This window comes from Opisthocomus hoazin, chromosome W (assembly GCF_030867145.1).
Source record: "Opisthocomus hoazin isolate bOpiHoa1 chromosome W, bOpiHoa1.hap1, whole genome shotgun sequence".
Taxonomy (NCBI): Eukaryota; Metazoa; Chordata; class Aves; order Opisthocomiformes; family Opisthocomidae; genus Opisthocomus; species Opisthocomus hoazin.
In genome coordinates, this window is record NC_134453.1 from 1,813,535 (window position 1) to 1,828,225 (window position 14,691).

The following is a 14,691-nucleotide window of genomic DNA, read 5'->3' on the forward strand; positions in this document are numbered from 1 at the left end:
ACACATCCTATAATTTAAAATGTCACCGAGGGCACAGCCCTGTCTCCTCCCCAGAACCCGATGGCAATGACATTTTACTTCAGCAGAAATATCTCCATCCTCAAACTGCCACCCAAGACAGAAATTGTTTTAGGTCCTTTGACCGGTCGGTACCCCAAAAGCTCTTCACGGGCCAAAAGATGAATTTCAAAACGTGATCTGGAAACTTGGTGGCAGAGGCTCAGCTCACGGTGTTCCGAGATTTTTGTTTATAGCCCACAAGAAGTAACAGTGGTGGCTTCTGGTCATAACCACTTCCTACGCTCAGTCTGTCACTTGCCAACCGCCAGAACTTCACAAATTAAAATAATAGTAATTCAAAGCACAGGAATAAAGAATCTGGAATACAGTTCTTTAATACCTTCTCGCACAGACCCTGGAACCATCCTGATTAACACCTATAATTATGAGCACTTCCATTCAAACCTGGTTGCATGACTGCTCTCAAATTAAAAAGCAAAGTCCTTCTTTCTGTCTCATTTAAAAAAAAGACTATAATGTTGGTTCTAAACAAGGAATTACTTTCTTCACTTCAGGATACAGCAGCTTCTTTGTCATTTTCCATCGAAAATGGATGAGGGGACTGGAGCATCTCCCCTACGAGGAGACGCTGAGGGAACTGGGCTTGTTCAGCCTGGAGAAGAGAAGGCTGAGAGGGGACCTTAGAAATGCTTACAAATATCTGCAGGGTGGGTGTCAGGAGGATGGGGCCAAGCTCTTTTCAGTGGTGCCCAGTGACAGGACAAGGGGCAATGGGCACAAACTGAAGCAGAGGAAGCTCCAGCTGAACCCAAGGAAGAACTTCTTCCCTCTGAGGGTGACGGAGCCCTGACCCAGGCTGCCCAGGGAGGTTGTGGAGTCTCCTTCTCTGGAGATATTCAAGATCCGCCTGGACAAGGTCCTGTGCAGCCTGCTGTAGGTGACCTTGCTTCGGCAGGAGGGTTGGACTAGATGACCCACAGAGGTCCCTTCCGACCCCTACTATTCTGTGATTCTGTGTGATTCTGTGAAAATAATTCATTTCTCCAGGCTTGAGCTAGGCAAGAGACATTTCAACCCCGGAGTAATTTTACACACAACTCAGAATAGAGGTTTATAATGAACTTGTCGTTCCACCCACACCTACAAAACCACTACAGCAATGGTATCATTTAAAAACACACGCAATGATCCAGCCTGGTTTGCACTGGGTTTTTTCTCACCAATTATCGATGCTCTGACAGCCCCCCCGAGCAGCAAACTGAATCGGAGCCAGGAGCGCCTACGAAAAGGTCACCAGTACCAAACGAAAATAAATCCTCCCCCAGTGTGTTCTGTTTATGAGATGCAGAAGCTGAGGTTCGGCTTCTGAAAACGCGCCCACCCCCAATATTTGGGGGGGGGAGGACATTAGATCTATAGAGGACAGTTGTAAAAGCTTCAATATCAGCTTGAAACCTCAGCTGCGGCACTGGAAACCGGTGCTGGGGAAGCTCGTGCTGAGATTTACAGCGGGATTCAGATTTAGTCCATTAGCCATTTTATAACTGGAGCACGGATTGGGAAGACAAGGAGTTCAGAACTGAAAAAGTGATCTCAGATGGCAGCGTTTCTGTTGTTGTTCACTTCTTTTAGAACATGAAATGCATCCAGCTTCCCTACCGTAATGGTATCTATTATTTTTCTAAGGATGGATATGAAACCAGAGTTCAGCTCTGCTCTTAAAATATCTATTATGGGCATACAATCTCGAATGATGACAGCAGAACTTCAGCTGTACTTTCAAAATAAATAAACTCTCTGGAGAAGAAACCCTTTCTCTTTGCCTATTTCTACAGTTTCCAGCACAACACCGCCCGGGCAGTGACTCCAGCACACCCACATAGCTCCTAACAAAATACACACGCTACGTAGGATAATTTTTCAAATACTCCAGAGTGAGATTACTCTTCATTGCCTTCATTTCACAGTTACATTCCCCCAGAGAAAACGATGTTATAACTGCTCCTCCTTGTTTATTTTTTTAACTACAATCATTGAAGATGTCTCACAGAATGGTCGGGGTTGGAAGGGACCTCTGTGGGTCACCCAGCCCAACCCCCTGCCCAAGCAGGGTCACCCAGAGCAGGCTGCACAGCACCGTGTCCAGGTGGGTCTTGAATATCTCCAGAGAAGGAGACTCCACAGCCTCCCTGGGCAGCCTGGGCCAGGGCTCCGTCACCCTCAGAGGGAAGAAGTTCTTCCTCCTGTTCAGACGGAACTTCCTCTGCTTCAGTTTGTGCCCATTACCCCTTGTCCTGTCGCTGGGCACCACTGGAAAGAGCTTGGCCTCATCCTCCTGACCCCCACCCTGCAGATATTTGTAAGTATATATTAGGTCCCCTCTCAGCCTTCTCTTCTCCAGGCTGAACAAGCCCAGCTCTCTCAGCCTCTCCTCGCAGATGCTCCAGTCCCCTCACCATCCTTGTAGCCCTATCTCTACCTGAAGAGCTCAGAATAAACAGTTCTCCTGGGCAAAACAAGTTCTTGCTTGTAAAAAACCCAAGGGTAACCATCCAGCCGTGGTCTGACGGGATGTCTTTCCTCACGGAGCAGGGACAGTGTCGGAGGCAGGACACAGAAGCAAAGGCCCCTGAGCCGTAACCACCTCCCGCACCATCCCCGAGCCTCCCGCGCCGCTGTTTGCAAAGCACTTTGAAGCGACTCAACAATCGATGCCAACATTGCCTCACCTCAATTATGGCTCCGATGCATGAATAAAGATTTTATATTTTGTGCTCTTTGCTCTGGACCTGGCAAAAAAATGTGCACTTTGTCTTTTGGGCTGGATTAAAGGAAATTTAAGTGGTATAGAGGTCCTGTCCAAAAAAATAAAGAAGAATACAAAATGATCCTTTCTCCAGAAAATCTCCCCCAATGTTTACAGATTAAAAATTATTTCATTTTGACCTCTATTCCTGCCAGCCATTCTGAAAAGCTGAACCCAGTACCTGTCTCTCCTACGACGTAGCTTGCTGGTCCTCTCCCTCGTGGCAAGACCCAGCCTCCCGGTGCCGTGCCAGAGATCACAGAATCACAGCATCACTAAGGTTGGAAAAGACCTCCAAGATCATCAAGTCCAACCGTCACCCCAACCCCGCCGTGCCTGCTGAACCGTGTCCCCAAGTGCCACATCCACACGTTTTTTGAACCCCTCCAGGGATGGGGACTCCACTACCTCCCTGGGCAGCCTGGTCCAATGTCTGACCGCTCTTGCAGTAAAGACATTTTTTCTTAATATCTAATCTAATATGCAGTGGGCCAGAGGCCGCAGCTAACGAGCTAGCCCAGCACCAGGGACACACAGAAAACGAGGAGCACCTCCAGGGAACACAGCAGTGAAATGCAGAGGCTCTTTGGTGGCTGCCAACTCCTTCCCTGTTAGTCTGAGTTTGATTACACGTTCGTTAACGCCTCCCCCGAGCCTATTCCAACGTATACTGACACATTCCTACTACTTACATCAGATTTAAACTAGTCTTAGCTTATTTTTCACAGCCTCCTTTTACACCACTCCCCCACCCAGCAAACTAACTGGTTGGGCACTTGTTCAAGACCGTGATTCATGTTTAATGCCTTAAATACATACCATTTACCTACCAGGCTTGGACTAGATGTCCACCCTCACCTCTTCTCCTGCGGTAGTCCTAACCTCGTGTTACCAGTCCATAGTCTCATTGTTCTGGCACGTTACAAGCTTCTGTTCTACCTTGAAGCCTTAAAAAAGTTCCTGGACGAAGCAGGTCCTGCAGTTCGGATATATGCTGCACAAAGCGATATTTTCCTTTAAGATTTAACCAGGATTCACCTTCTCCAGGCTTAAGCTCTGAACTGACCTGCCAGGACCAGGAGCGTGCTGAAGGACGGAGCTGATGGGTGGCCCCATCGTCCATCCTCCTTGGTACCACCTCAGCAGACGCTGCCAGCGCAGGGCAGCGAGCGTCTCGCGCTGCGGAAAACGTAATTACGGTGAGGGTATGAATCTCAATTACTGCAGGAACCATTCCCTTTACCACAAGCAGGTAAGTTCTTGCACCTGAATCCTTTACTCATATTTATCCCCTATTTTTTACTGGTGTCACATTGTCCCAGGGTTTGTACGGCTGACATTTCATTCTTCCCTAGATGACAGGGACAGAAAATAGCTACTAAGCCACCTAGGTCAGTACCAGGTTGTTCTGTATAATATGTTTTATTGTGCTTTGTTCAGCCAAGTTTTAATTAGCTTAAGAAATATGACTTTCCTCCACTGCAGGCTTACAAGAGATTATTCCATCACCTGCAAGTTGTTGCTCTGGGGAAGGACACATGCGTTATCCAACGAGATCTGGCCTTTACCCCCACTGCAGTCCTTTTGTTCAGCAGTTCATCGGTGATTTTAAACTAAGAACCCACTGCCAATAAAAGCCTGAATCTAAATTCTTTGTGTCACAATATGCAGCCCTCCAGGCAGGTCAGAATCAAAGTCGTTCCTACCAACAACCTGTTCTGAAGAAATTCAGAATTATTCCTGTTGTGCTAAATTTAAGACCCATTGTTTAATTTTTATTGCCCTATTTTTCCCCTCTTCCAGTGCAGAAACAGCTCGTTTGGGCCAGCTTGGGTGAGATTCACCTGCCCACAGTACAGACATTTAGAACAGCAAATCCAAATCCACCAGCTTCACATGTTTTAATCAATGGACAGCAGTAAGCACCTTCAAACAGCAAGTCTCGCCATGTCTTAGGATAAGATGAACAATTTTTTGAACGCTCCTGCTCTTCCCCAGGGTCTACAGAGGAGGTCAAGATTGCTTGTCGGATATTTAATTTTTGACATCTAATTCTGACAGAAGAATCTCTCTGCTTGTTTCTTTCTCTTGTAATTCCCCCTTTCCTGTTAGAAACTCAAGAGAGCTTCAGCCTTGACTCACCAAACTCTACTCAACAGAAGAACTTCCATTGCCTTCAGATGACGACATGATTTTCAGGTGCTAAGACTCACAATAGCAGCAGATTTTCAAATCAGTTCATCATTCAACCACCCCGGCACTCCTAAAAGCACAGGCCCTTACTTCTCCGCCTAAATGAGAGCTTTCTTATTTAAAAAAATCTACCCTGAGATATCCATCTTGAGAGAAGGCACTTCCCCCGGTGACTGTAAAACCCTACAAGCTGCCATCTGCCCATGCTTGGCCAGCCCAAAGCTGATTTCAGCTACCACGGGGAGCTGTTTGGTCCCAGAATCACAGAATCACAGAATGTTCGGGGTTGGCAGGGCCCTCTGTGGGTCACCCAGTCCAACCCCCTACCCAAGCAGGGTCACCCACAGCAGGCTGCACAGCACCGCGTCCAGGCAGGGCTGGAATATCTCCAGAGAAGGAGACTCCACAAACTCCCTGGGCAGCCTGGGCCAGGGCTCTGTCACCCTCAGAGGGAAGAAGTTCTTCCTCATCTTCAGCTGGAACCTGCTCTGCTTCAGTTTGTGCCCGTTGCCCCTTGTCCTGTCGCTGGGCACCACTGGAAAGAGCTTGGCCCCATCCCCCGACCATCCCTTCTTTCCTCATGCCACCCTTTTTTAAGCATCAATGCAAATCAACGTGATAACGTCTCGCCCGTAGTGCAAACATTTATCATTCTCGTGGGCAAGCTATCATTAAACTTGCTCACGTCCAGTCTTTCACAATGGTATAATAATACAATGATGGAATAGTAAATTAATGAACAGCATCTTAATTTTCAATAAATTAAATGCGTCAAGCCCAGCTCTGTTTCAAACCCACTTCTAACTTCTCACCAAAACTGAAAAAAGCTTCGTGCTCTATGCTGCTGCCCTTTCATAGCCTTTCAGAGGAATTCTGAAGATTTTTTTCCCCGTATTTTTCTCTAGACAGGGTGTTTTTTTTCAAGTATATGAGAATTATCTGGAGAAACAGTTCTGGCAGGCTTTTGGAGACAGCCTGTCTGGGGAGGAGAACGTCCTCCCAAAGATTAGCAAGCGAGCAGGACTGTCTGTGGTTCCCAGCTGTGCAGGTGCAGGGCTGCCGAGTCAGAAGGTCTGACAGCATCACCAGGCACAGACAAATTCTGGGTGTTTTTTTTCCTTTAAATCAATGGAATTGATTCTTTCCTGTGTCTGAATTATGCTTGGCAATATAAACAACAGAGAGCTTGGCATGGCAGACTTATTTTTCAAGGCTCGCCACGTCAGGGGTGCTTGTTCTCCATGGTCTCCTCTGCAGCCTGAGGGACAGGGGATATTCACCACTCACCAGCAATAAGCGACACCTCCAGAAATTAAAGATCAAGCCTGAAAACGCAGTTCAGCCCCAGAACCCAACATAATAAAATCATAAAATCGTAGGTTGGAAAAGTCCTCTAAGACCATCAAGACCAATCATCAACCCAACATAATAAAATCATAGAATCATAGAATCGTAGGTTGGAAAAGTCCTCTAAGATCATCAAGACCAACCATCAACCCAACATAATAAAATCATAGAATCGTAGGTTGGAAAAGTCCTCTAAGATCATCAAGACCAACCATCAACCCAACATAATAAAATCACAGAATCATAGAATCGTAGGTTGGAAAAGTCCTCTAAGATCATCAAGACCAACCATCAACCCAACATAATAAAATCATAGAATCATAGAATCGTAGGTTGGAAAAATCCTCTAAGATCATCAAGACCAACCATCAACCCAAGATAATAAAATCGTAGAATCATAGAATCGTAGGTTGGAAAAGTTCTCTAAGATCATCAAGTCCAACCATCCACCCAACACCACCATGCCTACATCTCCACAGCATGAATATTATTGCCCATATCTATTTTGAAGCCGAGCATCACTCCCTTCTCCTTCTACCCCGTGACTTGAGAACGTACTTCCTCTGCTGCGCCGAGGACCGCCTGGTGCAGATGACGGCCACCACCGCCACCACCACCACGGTGATGACGCCGACCGTGACGACGATGATGACGAGGAGGTTGCTGTTCTTCTGGGGCGTGACGCTGCCGTGGGGCGGATGCATCTGCCCGATGGGGGGCTCTGAAAGAAGACGGGCAAGGAGGAGATGGTTAGCGCTGGATTTCCTCCCCTCTTTTTAGGAGTCACCCACAAAATAGATCACATGAAGCCTGTCAGGGGGCATGAATTCCTCTGAAAGAGCAGATGGAGGTTACAAAAGGGTGCCAGAAAGACCTGAAATTTGTCTCGCTTTACTTCAGCGGTGTAGCAAATGGGAAAATATTTAAGCAGTAACGGCCTTACATTTTCTGGGTGTTAATAACCTGACGTTGGGAGTCAATAACTCTCAGCTCACTTTTGCTACTACCAGCTGAAAATGGAAATACAGGGACTATGGATTTTTTCTTTATGGCCCATACAGTCTTTCTCGGTATTTACAGGCAAATATGTATCTTGCGTATCAGCCAACCTGAACGCCCGATTCATTTGTCGGAGCTGCATTCACCCCACGGTCAGCCTCACATCACAGCTCCCTTGTTGCTATGCTGACCAGAGCTGGAGCAGGTTAAGGGCTCAGTCTTATTAGATTCAACGCAGCAGCAAGACAGGGACTGAAAATAATATCATTTCTGGTGTCAAGTCCCAGTCAAACTGACTTCAAGTCCTGGTCCCTCGCTTTCAACGATATATTCCCCATTGCATTGGGAATAGCCCATTTTATATTTTTCTTGTCTCATTGAATAACGTCTCTATATATATATATTTTTCTTGTCTTGTTGAATAACGCCTCTATATATATATATTTCTCTTGTCTCGTTGAATAACATCGGGCCATACTTCACGGACAGCTGCACAAACTAGCAAGTAATTCCTTTTGCTCTGTCTCCTAGGGCGATCTCGCAGGCATCCTACAAGCCCACAAACTCACGAACCCCGAAGTATCTTTCCAGTTAAGCTGGGAGAAAAATCAAAAAACATTCGGTGCGATGGGATGCAAAACGAAGAGCCGTGCAAGATTTCACAAGTTCTCAAGAGTTTTCACATGGCATCACCCCCACAAGCTCCCACGTATAAACTGAACAGTGCGTGCCTGGGATTTCATTTTGCCTTTAGCACAACTGAATGAGAAAGGAAAAAAAGGACAAGTCTTTCCCAATAACAGTTCTAGTTAGCGATAGATGTGATTTAATTATAATTTTCTGCCTTGATTTTATGATAGAATATCCTTTCTCTACTTAACTAATGATGTTATTTAAACAATTTGCCTTTTTCTCATAGTTTTTTCAGGCAACTGAGCGGCGAGTGCCATCCTTTTAGCATTACAATGGTCCAGCACAGAAATCCCAGAGATTGTGGGGTTTGGGTCCTTTTTCATTTCCATGCCGAGTAAAAGGCATTGAAGGAATACATCACATAAAACACAGTGACTATCAAGAAAAACAACATTTTTTTGTCTCTCCCTATTTATTGCAGGCCCTGGAAGCTCTCTTTACTTCTCAAAAGTCAGTTTTCCTATCTTTATGAACTACTATGAAGAGCAGGAGAAAAGCCTAAACCCAGGGTGTGCCGGCCGCAGCAAAGTACGACAGAAAAAGGTAGTAATATTTTCCACTCCTTCCTTGTCTTGACTGACGAAAATAATCAGTTATGAGTTAATCAGCTATGTGCCTTGTCATTATTTTGTACTTTCAAACCTCACTTGCTACCACGTTTGAGGGAATCTTGTTCTTGTTCACTCCATAATGTGAGATGACCATGCTTCATTAGGTAACGGAGATGGGGTCAGGAATAAGAAGTTATTGATAGCGTCTCTACACCCCAGCTGCCACCGTTTAGGTTCAGTTAATTTTTGTTAATCCACAGGGTTTCCCCTCATGTCTTCCTATTTTAGGTCAGGATTAACTAACAAAAACAAAAAGGTAATTTCTGCAGAAAGCTTAAATTGAAATATAATAATGTAAAAAGCATTTTATAATTCTCTTTAAGATGTTGTTTTTTTAGAGGCATTCCCATGGCCATCTCTTGTGATGGGATGATGATACCCAGCGACACACTTGTGGGAGTGCTGCATCAGCTGGAAATCCGATGGGCAGTTTGGGGATCAGCTTTAAGAAAGCCCAAACAGAATATATGGTGTCCGGACCCCATTTTTTGTTAACATTTCTTGTTAAAACCACTGTGGTTTGCAGCAAGTATTCTGCACATGGACAGGATTTTCAACAGCCAAGATAACTCTTCCCTACAAAACAGCGAGCGAGCAACCTGTGGGCACGTTGGGTGGCCTCCAAACCATGAGAGAGAACAACAAAAAAGCAATAAAGAGAAGAAAAGCAGGACGTTATCACCAAAACTGCACTTAATTACGGAGCATGGGTGGACGGAGCCTGTAATTACCGTTGAGACTGCTCCTGTCAAGCAGGTTGGTGTCCACGGGCCAGAAGGAGCCATCCCCGTGACGACCTGTTGGCAGACAAAAAGGCATCAGACACAGTATGACAGGTAAACCAGCAAAGTCAAGTTTGTTGCTTGAGACCCCGCCTGTCTGACAACGTTTAATCCATTAAACAGTGCGGGAAAAGTGATCCCATATGTGCTAGAGAAAATCTGTCATCAAAGCAGGCTTTGGGAAGCAAGCTGAATTTCAGCCCTTTGAGCAGCTTGCCTTGTTCTGTCGGGTTTTTTTCCTCCTCCAGATGTTCTCGTTAGAGTGACAAACTAAGCTGCCGCGGCGGCACCCATCTGAGCCCCCACCACGGGTGACGGGCATCGTTCCAGCTGCTTCCAGCAGCTGGAACCGTGGCAGAGGGACGATGCTGCACAGAAAATCACGGGCACGCTCTCCAACTGCCTGGTGGCATTCCATTACTATTAAGCAAGCTTCCTTTAATTTATTTTACCTGGAAACACAGTGGTGGAAATGCAACTCCACAACTGCTTGGTTTTCACAAAATTGGCTCCTTTCTAACCCTGGCATAAAAAAAAAAAAAAAAGAAAAAAAAAAAAAAAAAGAAAAAACCGAGGATATGATTATTATTCCAAAAATGTTTTGGCTGTTGAGGCAAAATTTGCACTTCAAAATTAATATAGTAAAATTCCAGGTGTTCATCTTTTCCCCTGCTTCATTTTCTCCTATTTATCAGCTTTGGGTAAAATAGCTGTGACGGTACGTCCTTGTTTCCGCCAGGACCAGCATCTCTGCTTCCTCACGTCCGACAGAAGGAGAATCGCAAGGGTTGGCTCAGTCCTTCTCTTTGTCTCTACCGGTATGGGATTGAGCGGTCAAAACCCATGGCAGAAGTAGTCCCAGGTAAAAAGTTGTTCTTCTGGCAAAGACCAAGCTTATGCCAACACCCTGCTCTTGGTTCGGACGTACCGCCCCATGGCAAAGCCCAAACCGCAGCCACCTCGTTCCTCCAAAGCTAATTGCTTTTTCATTTAAGTCAAATGAGCCTTCCCAGGTGGCATGGGCTGGGCCAATGCCCGCATTGCTCTGCTGGGACAGTGCTCCAGGGAGAAGACATCTTCTCCCAACCGTCTTTTTTGGCTCTGCCATCTCTCAGGTCAGGCAAATAGTACCTGAAGGTGAGTTTTGGTTGGGGAAGGAAGGACGTGAAAATTCCAAAAACTTTGTGCAGAGCAGGGAATTACCAGCCATTATTCCACATAAGTTCTACATCATAGAAACATAGAAAGTTTTGGGTTGGAAGGGACCCCTAGAGGTCATCTAGTCCAACCCCCAACATCAAACATCTACCATCTACACCAGATCTCTGGGCAGATTAAGCAAAAAAACCCCAATATTTTCTCACTTTCCTGCAGTTGTTTGTTGCTGCTGTGCACTGTTAAACAACTGTCACGTTCCTCTCCAGAGGTACTTGAATTTCCGCGGATTGCGAAGAAATTCTCATGCATAACTTTGTCTACCAATTTGGAAAGTATTTTGTGATGAATGGCCCTAAATAACTGGAAGATGATTATCATCTGAAGAGACTTCAATATAATCATCTTTTCAATCAGCATAATTGTACAGCTACAACAACTTGATCCCAAGAAAGCAAGGTTGCAAAGTGTTTAGCTGTAAAAGCCGACAAAATAGAGATAAATGTAAGGTATATAATAATTCTGTTTACCAAGATGACACTCTAAAGCAGCCCTGTACATAGCAGTACACTGCAGCGCATGAACACGTTCTGACCCCGGGGTTATATCATCCTTAGGAAAACAGGTATCTCCATGGGAGATTGCTAAATGCTACTATTTTTTTCTTTTTAGCCCACACTGAAACGTCTTCGCGGGAGCCTAACACGTTGGAAAATTCAGTCAGGATACTGGAGACTTCAAAAGACCAACCCTGCCTGCCCGACTCCCAAGTTTCGTACGTCTTTAATGAACAGAAAAGCACTTTTCAAGGCATTATACTTGACATTTTCACTGTCGAAATATTTGGGTAAACAGCTGCCCACTTCATTTCTGGCTGTGATACGGTGATTGGCAGCTGGAGATGACGAATATTTGGGATGCAAGCACGGAGGCAGCCAGGCACCAACTGGGGAAAGGTCTGGGCTACACTGTCCATCTCAGGGGGTGGTTCTTGGGCTAGAAATATTTCTGAAACCCTTTACTTTTTAAAACCATCCCGAGGCAGCAGAGTCTTCCAGTTTTACTCACTGAGGGTAACTCTTCCAACAGACCCAACTTCTGCTCAGAGGCAGTTACACCGGTAAGGAAGCAGGAAAGCAAGTAACTCCTAACAGACAGAGTATTTCAACCACACCGTTTGTCAGGAATAGCCGAGACTGAATTTATGGCAATTCGTCTCTGCTCTGCTATTAAGACATACAAATATTATTCAGCATTAGGATAAACACGCAAATCTCAGCGCTTAGGAGTTGAGGGGGAAATCTCTGATGCACTGTAAGGTTTTATGTATTAAAGGGTAGGTAGGGCTTGAACCCCTGAGGATTATCCAGGCTCTGCTCCAAGCCAACACACCTCCAGGAATCATTTCTACCTCTAGCTTTCACTCGGCAAAAGTTCAGGTTGTATTTCCCTTTAAAAAACTCAACTGATCTGCAAGAGCATTGCTGCTTCGAGGCTATTGCTTCACTTTTCACGGTCCCAGGTTTCAACTACGTTTTTCGTAATCTAATTTAAGAAGTAAGCTAACCTGCGTGCTTTCCCTTCATCTTCATTTTTGATAACTTTATGGCACTCCTCTGTTTGCACTGAGCTCGCTACTGCTGTCGCTCTCCACCTCCTTCCCATGCCACCAGTGGGTTTCTTGTCTTACAGAAGACAAGTAGAAAACTCAACGGCCCAATGAATTTAGGTACAAACCCTCAGGGTCAGTCATAAAGTCACGTACGAGGTGAGCATAACCTCCAGGTCTCATTTGGGCTTCTTTTGGGTCAGAGAATGGATTCCCTCTGCAGCTTCCACCAGTTTCCAGTGGATCTTTCACAGAATCACAGAATGGTCAGGGTAGGAAGGGACCTCTGTGGGTCACCCAGCCCAACCCCCTGCCCAAGCAGGGTCACCCACAGCAGGCTGCACAGCACCGCGTCCAGGTGGGGCTGGAATATCTCCAGAGAAGGAGACTCCACAGCCTCCCTGGGCAGCCTGGGCCAGGGCTCCGTCACCCTCAGAGGGAAGAAGTTCTTCCTCGGGTTCAGCTGGAACTTCCTCTGCTTCAGTTTGTGCCTGTTGCCCCTTGTCCTGTCGCTGGGCACCACTGAAAGGAGTCTGGCCCCGTCCTCCTGACACCCACCCTGCAGATATTTGTAAGCATTTCTAAGGTCCCCTCTCAGCCTTCTCTTCTCCAGGCTGAACAAGCCCAGCTCCCTCAGCCTCTCCTCATAGGAGAGATGCTCCAGTCCCCTCATCATCCTCATAATCCATTTTTTCTTCCTTTGTATTCTTCCAGCTTTTGGAATGAATCATTAGAACACCTTGACTAATCAGCTGTTGTTTTGAGAACTGCCTTTTTGAATGGAGGTTAAACAGTCTTTAACCTTGATTTTCCTACTTTTTTAATGAGCTGTATTAAAGGGCGTAACGTACTTTCAGAGGTACCAAAACCTGCATCCGGATGAACCTACGTATCATTTCTCACCTCCCACTTCCCTGTTTAACTTCTGTTTTCCCCCAGGTCTGTCTCTCAGATGTTTCAGTAACTCGAGTCTTTCTCTGAAAAAGCATATCATTTTCCCACGCAACTGCATTTCAGGTGCCATTATATGAAATAAACATTTCAACTTGGTCTTGTCACGGCACAAAAAAAAAAAAAATCAAGCTGTTGGTGACAAGAACAGTTCTTCATCCTCTCAGGTCTCCAGCACTTGGAAATCCGCCAAAAACTCTGCTTTTATTTTGCGGGAAATCTCTTTCCTTTTTCATGCTTTACTCCAGCGCCTTCCTTAGTTGCAAACTTCAGGTATCCCAGCGCAGCGCGGGCAGCTCGGTAGACGTTGAGGGAACGGAGCCGTGCTGCTCTCTCCTTGCAAAACGCTCACTGCAAGCCAACGACCTGAGCTGGAGAGCTGGAGGGGGAACGACGCTTGCTGTTCTATCGTTTGGCTCCTCTGAACCAGACGCAGCCCTCCACTACCACTGCTGATGTATTTCGCCTTAAACAGTCCAAAATACGGACAAAATCAGCTGAGCAATATTATGGTATGAGACAGCAGAGACTGTAAGTGATATTTCCTGTGCCATGGGTGTCCCCAAGGAGGTTCAATCATGCAAACTAGGTCATTTGGGAGGTTCAAGCATGCAAACCAGGTCATTTGGGAGGTTCAAGCATGCAAACCAAGTCATCGGCTCTCGCAGCCAACACAAGCTGTCAGGCGTACCGTGCCATCAGAAAAGCTGCTCTTCTGTTTCCATGGAAAAGCTGAGCTCCCTATGTAAGGTAGTTATGGCACTGAGCACTTGGAAACCTGCTCCAGGATGAAGCAGAAGAGAGCAAGTTGCCTTTGGGTGGGCAGCTCTAGCTCGCTGCTAGACCTGCAGCCTTCCTAGAAACCTGGTTGAATAAGGAAGCTCAGACAGAGCAGAGTAAAAGTAGAGTAAGGAGGATGGCTGAAAAGAAAGAGGCAACGGGAGCTTCTGCCTAGAGCAGACACAAAGGCATCTGAGAAGAAGAAAACACCTTGTTCCAATTGGGTATCATCTCCTGGGAAGGTAGAAATTCAACTCAGAAGAGAGAAAGGTTGGGTAATACATGTTACACAGTTCAATATCGCTCCAGAGGATGTTCTTCATCCTCGAAGACGGACCAGCAAGAGATGGGCAATGCTGTATGGCCACATCACGGATTCCCACATCCAGACAGCACCAAGGTGAAGATCCATCTCCATGTGCATGGCCATCCACAAGTTCCCTCGTTGGTCAGTGATAAGAGAAGGAAACCTCACAACCAGAACTGATGGGAAAAGCTGGTTTTTGAAGGTGCCCACCTCTCCCCACTGACTACACTACACGGCAGACTCTGGGATGTACAATAATAACTTTCAGCGCTGAGGTTCTGCATCCATCAGCATTTAAACAAGTCAGAGCGGGAGGACTTGTGTCTTCTTCCCATCTATGGTCAGCACCTGATAACGAAGGAGACACCCACGTAGTGCTGGTGACAGCTGAAGAGCTCGGCGAGGGCAGGGGTGCTCGCAAATTTGCTGATCAGCAA

At 46.1% G+C, this 14,691-nt stretch overlaps 1 protein-coding gene across 1 annotated transcript in view; it reads right to left on the minus strand.

Annotated features, from left to right (window-relative positions):
* LOC142365643 (netrin receptor DCC) overlaps window positions 1–14,691 on the minus strand; it is a 678,995-nt gene that overhangs the window by 46,262 nt on the left and 618,042 nt on the right. Inside the window, exons 22-23 of the mRNA XM_075446652.1 lie at window positions 9,402–9,467; window positions 6,926–7,088 (exon numbers count right to left, since the gene is read on the minus strand). Coding sequence (XP_075302767.1) covers window positions 6,926–7,088; window positions 9,402–9,467 — 229 coding nt within the window. The remainder of the gene's footprint in view (window positions 1–6,925; window positions 7,089–9,401; window positions 9,468–14,691) is intronic.